General features: G+C 45.9%; 1 protein-coding gene across 2 annotated transcripts in view; it reads right to left on the bottom strand.

Annotated features, from left to right (window-relative positions):
* TUFM (Tu translation elongation factor, mitochondrial) overlaps nucleotides 1-7,504 on the bottom strand; it is a 12,720-nt gene extending 5,216 nt beyond the window's left edge. Inside the window, exons 1-6 of one of the 2 annotated variants that reach the window (XM_072417341.1) lie at nucleotides 7,425-7,504; nucleotides 5,738-5,775; nucleotides 4,480-4,642; nucleotides 1,916-2,082; nucleotides 1,729-1,833; nucleotides 474-638 (exon numbers count right to left, since the gene is read on the bottom strand). In XM_072417341.1, coding sequence (XP_072273442.1) covers nucleotides 474-638; nucleotides 1,729-1,833; nucleotides 1,916-2,082; nucleotides 4,480-4,642; nucleotides 5,738-5,775; nucleotides 7,425-7,464 — 678 coding nt within the window. In that variant the 5' untranslated portion in view covers nucleotides 7,465-7,504. The remainder of the gene's footprint in view (nucleotides 1-473; nucleotides 639-1,728; nucleotides 1,834-1,915; nucleotides 2,083-4,479; nucleotides 4,643-5,737; nucleotides 5,776-7,424) is intronic. The other variant, XM_072417342.1, reaches the window with a different exon arrangement.
* Nucleotides 7,505-10,015: the final 2,511 nt, after the last annotated feature.

Below are 10,015 nucleotides of genomic sequence, written 5' to 3'. Positions count from 1 at the left end.
GAAAACCTGGTGCGTCTTATAGTCCGGAGCGTCTTATGGTCCGAAAAATACGGTATGTTTATTGTACCAGCCAGAAGAAATTATACGATAATGTATTAAATTATAGTATAATTTATATTTCATCCAGTAGTATTTATGTTTGTTTATATTTTCAATAATGGACTCTCTGGACTGGAAATACTAAAGGTTTAAATATTATTTTTTTCATTTTTTATCTCATGTTTGTAATTTTGTTGTATTTTTTTCTATTGTTTATGTATATTAAAAATTAATGAAAAAAAAAAAAAAAAAAGCTTGACTGTCATGCTAAGCCACAAACATAACTATGCAAAAAAGGACTTACAACTTCCCTCAACTTCTTTGCATAACAGCCAGGTATGATCAGTGGTGACGGGTCCACTTCAGATTTCTCTCTAAGCCTAACTGACGGTTGCATTTAATAAATACAGGAGACAGGCGTTCCCAATAGTTACCTCAAGAGCGCACAGTGCAGAGCCGGTGATTACTGGGGTGTTCTCTCCGTCATATCCGAATTCTGTCAGCAGCTCTCTGATCTCCAGCTCCACCAGATCCAGCATCTCCTTGTCATCCACAGCGTCAGCTTTGTTAATGAACACTACAATGTTCTGCACCCCGATCTGCAGAGAGAAGGAGAGATAGCAGAACAGAATGTCACCAATATGTAATCAGCTATCTATAAAGAATATAGTAAGTAGAATATAACCCAAAACTTCAGTTTTTTAAAGGTGTATAATAGAGTATGTGTATGCTGCCCAATTACCCTACGTTACCAAGAAAGGACTTCACCCCTGAGATCCCTATATAACCCGCTGAGGTTCTGGTGTCACCATAGAAAAACTCCTTTGTTCTTTGTTCTCTTGCTGACAATGCTTGCTTTAAGTCCATGGCTCTCCAATTATCCTCTGGAATGAAAGCTGGGAATAAAGGAAGGACACACCTTTAATCCCACAGATCCCTAGATGACCCTGGACTTTCTCTCGATCCGGTCCTGCATCGTCCTAGAATTCTGCCATTCTTTGCTCTTCTCTGCCGGAGTTCTTGCTATGTCACCCAATCTCGCAATGCGCAGGTGCGGGATTAGGCGACGTAGCCGCTGTAAAGGGGGAAAAAAGAGACGATCTCACCTGGGATGCGAGAGATCGGCATCTCTTTCCAATTAGTGGAAAAAATGCCCCTTCTGCTCATGCCCAAAATCGTGCAAGTGCAGAAGCAGCAATCAGAGACTCCCGGGATGTATGGCGTAGGTATACCAGGAGACTCTGCGCACTCATTTAGTCAATCAGGACTTAAAAGGGAAGTGCTGCACTTAAAAAAATCTATTACATTTTTTACTTTACATATCAGGGTTGTCTTCTTTTTTTGCAAAGTAATAATGTTTGGTTTAGGTCAGCTTTAAATCCCAAAGAAAGTGCACCTCTATTTGAGATCTATAAATGATATCTATTTGAGATATATAGATGTGTAACTATTAAAGCTCTTCTCCCTTTGGGATCCTCAGTACCATGCAAGAACTCCTTCCTCTGTTCCCCATGTTACTGTACAAGCAATCCTCTATCTCTAAAAATCCCCATATTATCATGATTCTCTGATTCAAGATCATTGTGCTACCATTAAAGTGCTCCCCATTCCCATGTTCCAAGGTTATCTTCTTCTGAGTGTCAGCACCACCTACTGGTAAGAAATGAAAAAGACTACATATGGTCTTACCTGTTTAGCCAGCAGCAAATGTTCTCGTGTCTGCGGCATCTGTCCGTCCGTGGCAGCCACCACCAGGATACAGCCGTCCATCTGGGATGTCCCGGTAATCATGTTCTGCACACAAAAAGGCAGACCTTTAGCCACTTACCAAAAGAAGATCATCACCATCAAAGTAAGAGGATCACAAGAAACCCACCTTGACATAATCGGCGTGCCCTGGACAATCAGTGTGCCCGTAGTGGCGGTTTGCTGTGGTGTATTCCACGTGTGAAGCATTAATAGTGATACCACGAGCCTTCTCTTCCGGTGCATTGTCGATTTCTTCATATTTCTTAAACTTAGCTCCTCCTGCCTCGGCTAGGACTGAAATTAAGACAAGCAGGTCAGCAGAGTTCATTGAAATTGCTACTGTATCATATAAAATAAAAATATGATATAAAAATGCCTAAATTACATTGAAGCAAGGTTGATTTAATCAAATTATCATAGGATTATAATAAGCTAATACAACCAATCAGAATTTCTCTTGTTTGACTACTTTAAAACAACTCAACAATGAACACAATAACAACTTTGATTTGTACGGTCCTACTAAAAAGAACCTGTGTTGGCAAAGTATAGATGTGAGGGCTGCCACTTCTGACCTATTGAAAGAGCCCTAGGGGTCCGACTTCCACATTGATCATGAGAATGCAGATAGGATTATTCTCCCCAGCCGCATTTAGCCAGGCGCACCACCCAGCACTTTTCAGTAACCACCCAGCAGCTAATTTTGAGTAATTGCTAAAAAGTTGGGTCACAATACAGGGGATGCCAACTGCCTACAGCTTCTTCCTACCCAACTTTAAACCTAAACTCAAAATGTTTACTTTACATAAAAGGGTAGACAACTCTTTTATTTATAGTTAAATTGGTATTTATTTTTTGTGCAACATCCTTTTTTTCCCCATCAAAAAGGGTGCAGCACCTCTCCTTTCTAGCTAGCAAATGGGAGCGCACAGCCTCCCGGGATACCAAAGTCATGTATACCGGGAGGCTCCTGGCTGTTCCTTCTGCTCATGCCCTAATCTCAAGCATACACAGAAGGGGCCCCTTTCATTAATGGAATGAAAAAAATTTGCCGATCTCACGCATGAGCAGAGAAATCGAGAATCTTTTTTCCCCACTATGTCAAATGATCTCCTGCCTGCGCAGTGCGAGATTGGTGATGCAGGAAGAAGAACCCGGAAGAGGAGAAAAAGATGTCGGCGCAAGGGGCAGAGGGCCGAAGACGGATACGGGGACAACGTGGGACCCAAACAGAGAAACCGCCTGACGGATAGACAGATCTGCGGGATTAAAGCTGTGATTTTTTTCTTTTGTTTTGAGTTTAGTTCCGCTTTAAAGATATTCTGGGGAGAACTCTGATAAATAAGCATAAAAGCCACATGATTAGTATTTAAAATTACTGGTTCCTCACCGCGCATGTGCGGGAGCTGGTTGTCAATCAAAGCGGAGGGGCCTCCCCCATAGTGACATAATTATGCCATAACCTCGCCCACTCTGCCATCACAGATCTAAGCCTGGAATGGGAGAGTAGGTGGGTTGTGTCGTTAAACACAGCCTGCCCACTTCCCCGAGCCAGGGATTTGCACAGGGGAGGTGGTCCTCGGCTCTGACCAGTGTGGTGCTTCCCGACTCTGCTCGGGGTGCACCGACCAGAACCGCGGACCCCCAAAATCTTCTTGCGGACCACCAGTTGGCGACCGCTGTATTAGATGATTTGTATTTTAGCAGCTAGCGGACCACTGAATCTACGGACTAGTCCTGTGTCACTCAAAGGAAAAGAAACTTCTTCCTGAGTGATGTCATATTGCCAGAACCCGGCCACCACCCTGAGCCTGCGATCCATACGGGAGCCATGGACCGCAGCTCTAGCCGGTGCCCCCCCCCACCCACAGCAGGTTTCTTCTCCTGACACCGCTGGGGGGTGCACTGGTCAGTGCCGCGGACCACCGCTGCTCTCCGTGCTCTCGCGGACCACCTCTCCCGCGATGGGGACTTGGGGACCAGTTTTTAATGACAAAAGAAGTGTCTCAGGTTATAACAGTTCATATTTCCCTCTAATGACATCCATATTTGCAGTAATGAAAAATGACAGTGCCTGAGGAACCTTCAAAATCTAATGATACCAGTAGCATCACACGCCTAATTCCCCTCTGCAGTTACTTCCATTGGATGCCATGACACTACAAGACACAGTACTGACACAGGGGGTCCAGTGGGCTGATGGACCTGGTACACTATGCTACTGGACGTGTCGGGTTCTGACGACCAGCACCTGGAGCCCAATACAGCAAAGATGCACTGTGGGAAAGGTCAGTTCCTCCAGAGGTTGCTAGGGGTTCCTTGAGCAATTTGCACCTCTCAGGTGAATATAAGTGACACCAATGATCTTTTTGGCTATCTGTAATGGCGACATTCTTCCCAATGGCCAGCAATGTAAGAGGAATTCTTCCCACTGACCGCCACACTAATATACGGTGAGTATTGTAATTGTAGCCGGGTCCCCTAAAGACTTGAATTGTATTTCAAGGGTTCCCCCAGGTTAAATAGTATGAAAAGAACTGATCCAGGTGGTGATATTTTATCTTTCTTTGCATTTCAAAGCTTTATTTATAACCTGTCAATGTCAACCCGACAGATTTTCCTCCATTGAATAATAACACCGGTATCCCTGCAGTTTCACACACATCCCGGGCTCAGATCATCTGTACTTACTTTTGGTAATAGCAGCAGTGAGTGTGGTTTTGCCGTGGTCTACGTGCCCGATGGTGCCGATATTGACGTGTGGCTTCTCTCGCGTGTAGGTCTTTTTGGCCTCTGTGGCGTAATTCCTATAGAGCAGTGGGCAGAAACGAGCCGCGGGACTGGGCCATGTCTGCTAAATGTAGAAAAGAGAAATGGCACTGAGTTTGCTGATAATGCATTACAAAATGTCATCTGGAGCTGGAGCCTTTTATTTTCTAGAACATTCATTAGATGAATTGAATAAGATTGCTTTGCTGATCCCATTTTTACATTATGATGATTCAGGTGCCACATAATGCTGCCCAGTGACCAGTCTGATCTGCCTTTGTAATTCTATCCAGCCACCATTGGGCTTCATACACCTGCCAGGAGGAGCAGCCAGGACAGTGGTAGGAATACACTCTGTGTTATAATAGCCCCCCCACTGGAGAGCAGCTGACCAAATAAAATACTTTACATTTCCAACCATCACTGGATGGCACTAAACAGCCTGTGCAAAGAATACGCTTCACACAGGTCCTCTTTCTTACTGTGCAGCGTCATTCATTCCCATCTATAAGGTGAACTCACATTGGCCCCCGGCCATCCACAAGAATGAATCGGGTGGCAGAAAAGTGAACGTGTAAAAAAGGGACCCAACTGGGAAGATATTTTGCAAGGTTGTGCAGGGCCATCCTTACAGGGCTGCTTAATATGTTGGTGCTATATAAATCCTGTTTATTAATATGTGGTAGAACGGTGGCTCAGCAGTTAGCACTCTGTCCTTTGCAGCGCTAGGTCCCAGGTTCAAATCTCCATCCAGATACATCCAGAGTTTGCAGGTTCCCCCCCAGGTACTCCGGTTTCGTCCCACATTCCCAAAACATGCAGTTAGGTTATTTGGCTTCTCCCTAAATTTGACCTTAGACTGTATTAATGACATATGACTATGGTAGGGACATTAGATTGTGAGGGGCATGACTATGGACTTTGTACAGCGCTGCGTAATATGTTGGCGTTATATAAATACTGTGTAATAATAATATTAGTGAAAATGATGGGAGGAATGTATATCCACCACCAGGGGGCAGCACTCAGGGAAGTATGCAGTGTTACTAGTACAGTGGTGTCACCCCCCCACCCCAAAACACCAGCCAATCCCATCAAGCACACCAAATCAAACTTTTAAACTGATGAGGCAAAGTTTTATTGTATCCTTTTGGAAATTAGATGCTGGCAGAGCACTTACTGTGATACGCAGGCTGTGAGCCGGGACCCTGCCGAGCACTGCAACAGAGATAGAACATGTTATTGGCAGAACTTAATATAAACAAGGTGATTGGCTGTCTGGGGTGACCCCCTGCCCCCCACTCACTTTCCATTATTCCCTCTCTTATAGGGCAACGCTGCCATCAGACTGCTTGGGAATTGTTTGATAAGAAATGCCTCACTAAAGAACAGAACAGTGACAGATCGGACTATGGATGAAACCACTATCAGGCAGCAAGAAAAAAACCAAAACAATCCGACACCCTGAAAGCGTCTGATGGCAGCAGCACATGGGTCCAGGTATTCAGTCTCTTGTTTTACAGGAGGGCTGCTGGCTGTCATTTCTATTCCAGTGACAGCACCAGCCAAACCTCAACAATCACTTTGCTGGACGGACATTGGGGGGATGGGAGGGTGTAGATAAATAACCGGCAGAGGCACTGGGGGGATACAGAAGGATAATCATGGAAAAGTTATTGGTAAGAGAAGATAATAGATAGGCAGGGGGTACAAAAGATGGGTGAACAGGGTGAGGGGAGAGCAGAGGGGTATAAGATAGTGGGATGGGGGGGACAGAAGGGCATGGAAGGCAGGTGTAGGGAAGGTACATAGGAGCATGGGATACAAAAACAAGAAGGGTAAAGAAAAGAAGCAAGGAGGGTACTAAGAGGCATGGGGGCATGGAGGGGTATGGAGGAGCATGGGACCTAGGGAAGGGAGGATACAGAGAGCATGAAAGGCAGGGACTGGGGGTGGGATGGTGAGGGTATAATGGGCATCAGATGGAGGGTTGGCTGGGGGATAGAGAAGGGCATAGGATGGGGGGGACAGGGAGGGTACAGAGGGGTAAGGGATAGAGGAGCAGGGAGGGTAAGATGGGCATCAGATTCAGGGTTGGGGGGAGGGGTTAGAGAATAGCAGGGTATGGAGGGACAGGGAGGACACACACAGGTAGAGGATAAAAGGCCAGTAAGGGCACAGGGAGGTTTTAGGATGGAGCAGCAGGGAGGGTATGATGGGCATGGGATTCAGGGTTTGGGGGGTTAGAGAATGGCAGGGGATGGGGGACAGGGAGGGTACAGAGGGGTATAAGATAGAGGAGCAGGGAGGGTATGATGGGCATCGGATTCAGGGTTGGTGGGGGGGGGGGGGGTGGCTGAGGGGTATGGAGTGGCATGGTATGGGGGACAGGGACAGTATGATGGGCATCAGATTCAGGGTTTGGGGGTTTAGAGAATGGCAGGGGATGGGGGGACAGGGAGGGCACACACGGGTGGAGGATGAAAGGCCTGTGAGGACACAGGGGGTATAGGATGGAGGAGCAGGGAGGGTATGATGGGCATGGGATTCAGGGTTTGGGGGGGTAGAGAATGGCATTGTATGGGGGGGGCCAGTGAGGGTACGGGGGGTATAGCATAGAGGGGCAGGGAGGGCACACAATGATATCTGGGGTTGTCAGGGGCCACACATGATAGCAAGTTGAAAGGTCACAGATCAGGGGAGGGTCATGGTCCTTCCCCATCAGGTTCTTGAAGTGACCTTCCCCATATTTGACCTTCATCGTGCACAAGAGTCCCCCGCACTTCCCCCCCTTCCCCTGCACCACCCCCACTTCGGGGCCCTCCTAGATACGAACCCCCGGGCACCCCTCTCCTGTCACCCCTCACCGGCAAAACGACATGCTGACAGCACCACGCGAGTTGCCATCTTGCTGGAGAACGGAAACGACGACACGGAACAGGAAATACAAAACGATGTCTAATTCCTTCCACCGGCAAGATGGCGGCTGGTGGGTGGAGTCAGCGGCCATATTGGTGGAGGCACACTGACAGCAGATGTCAGCTTCCCGCGCCCTTCGTATGGCTCCTCCCTCCACCATCACCCTTCAGGTGTATCCTTGAGAACCAGTTGACCTTCATTGACCAATATTCACCACAAATTCCTTTATATTTCCTAACAATCCTGAAATATCTCCCAATAATCCTGCAATATTATACAATGACCTTTAAAAATCCTTCAGGGTCACAAAATAATCAACCCCCAAAATCTTTTCCAATTCCCCAATTATGCATCGATATTCCCCAAATATTCCACAATGATCCCCCAAACCCTCCTGTACTCAGGATTTATGGATGGGAGGAAAGATAGGTTCAATAAAGGATGCAGAGAAGCTTTTCCTTTTATTCCTTTAATTGTGAAAATGTTGGGTTCTTGGCTGTCATCCCAAACCGGGTTCCAATTATTATTATTATTATTCAGATTTGAAGTTCTGACTTTTCTGACCCGTATATATCTTATAATGAGTGGGGGGGGTAGGCACGAGAACAGGTAATAGGATGAGAAGTTGAGGTTTGCCATACACATACATTGCTTACACGTCTCATTTTCCCCATCATGGAGGATGTCCTATGTCTACCCATGTTGACATATTGTGTCTACACAGGAAGACATTTTGTGTTGTTCTCCTACCATGGAAGAAGTTCTATGTCTACATCTTGTGTCATTGTCCCACCCTAATGGTCTCCCATGAGTATAGTAGTTGGCGTCAAAAGAACCGTAAGAACCTAAGAGATGATCCAAAGGGCTGACATGTCACCATAGAGGTCTGTTTGACAACCTGTCTAGGTTTTATACGTGGAAACATCCACTGACTACATCTCACCTGGGATATTTTGTGTCCCACCATGGAGGATCTCCCATTACTACAGTCCACCCAGGGGGACATTTTAGGTCATTTTCTCACCAGGAATGATGTCCATCAAAATCTTCTATTACATCATGACCAGGGCATTTTGTGTCATTGTTCCACCATGGAGGATGTCCTATGTATATTGCCCACCCAGGTAGACATATTGTGTCATTGTACCACCATAAAGAATCTCCAATGTCTGCAGTCCATCCAGGACGATATTCTAGGTCATTGCCCACCCAGGTGGACATATTGCATTATTGTCCCACCATGAAGGATGTCCTCTATCCACAGCCCACCCAAGAGGACATTTTATGTCAGTGTCCCACAATGAAAAATGTCCTATGTCCACATCCAACCCAGGAGAACATCCTTGGTCTACATTTCAAAGGACATTTTGTGTCATTGTCCCACCCCAAAGATTCTCCCATTAGTATAGTGCTAGTTGGAATTTAAAAGAACCAGAAGGATCCCATTATACCAAGAGATGATCTAAAAAAACATCAGCTGATATGTCACCATCCAGGTCTGTAGGACAACCTGCCTATGTTTCATCCAAGGAGACATCCTCGGCCACATCTCGCCCCAGAATATTTCGTGTCATTGTCCCACCATGGAGAATCTCCCATGTCTACAGCCCACCCAAGGAAACATTTTCTGTCATTTTCCCACCAAGAATGATGTCCTATGTCCACATCCAAACCAGAAGAACATCTACTGTTTACGCCTTAATCAGAACATTTCAGTGTCATTGTCCCACCATGAAGGATTTTCTTTGTCTACAGTCCACCAAGGTAGACATACTTTGTCATTGTACCACTGTGAAGAATCTCCCATGTCTACAGTCCATCCAGGAGGACTATTGTGCCATTGTACCACCATGATGTACCTCCATGATGTACCTCTCAAGTCTACATCCCACCCAGGAGGACATTTTAGGTAATTGTCCGACCATGAAGATGTTCTACATCTACTGCCCTTCAGGTGGACATATTGTGTCATTGTACCACCCTGAAGGATCTCCCATGCCTACAGTCCATCCAGGAGGACCTATTGTGCCATTGTACCACCATGATGTACCTCTCAAGTCTACATCCCACCCAGGAGGACATTTTAGTTAATTGTCCGACCATGAAGATGTTCTACATCTACTGCCCTTCAGGTGGACATATTGTGTCATTGTACCACCCTGAAGGATCTCCCATGTCTAGTCAATCCTTAAGGACATTCTAAGTCATTTTCTTTCCATGGAGAATGTTCTATGTTCGGTCAAATCTAGAAAGACATTCTAGGTAATTGTGCTACCATGTCCTAGGTCTTTTGCCCTACCAGGTGGACATATTGTGTCAATGTACCATCCGGATCTCCCATGTCTAAAGCCAACCCAGGACATTTTGTGTAATTGTCCCACCTTAAGCGATGTTCTATGTCTATATTCAACCCAGGTGAACATCCTCAATTTCACTCAGAAGGACATTTTGTGGCATAGGCCTATTAAGGAAGATGTCCAACATCAACGTCCCAACCAAGGAGGACATCATTTTTTCACCTCTAGTCATCAGAAAATCC

The sequence above is a fragment of the Pyxicephalus adspersus genome, chromosome 7 (genome assembly GCF_032062135.1).
Source record: "Pyxicephalus adspersus chromosome 7, UCB_Pads_2.0, whole genome shotgun sequence".
NCBI classification, from domain to species: domain Eukaryota; kingdom Metazoa; phylum Chordata; class Amphibia; order Anura; family Pyxicephalidae; genus Pyxicephalus; species Pyxicephalus adspersus.
Note: the sequence above shows the minus strand (reverse complement) of the source record. Positions and strands in the feature narration are given on the sequence as shown.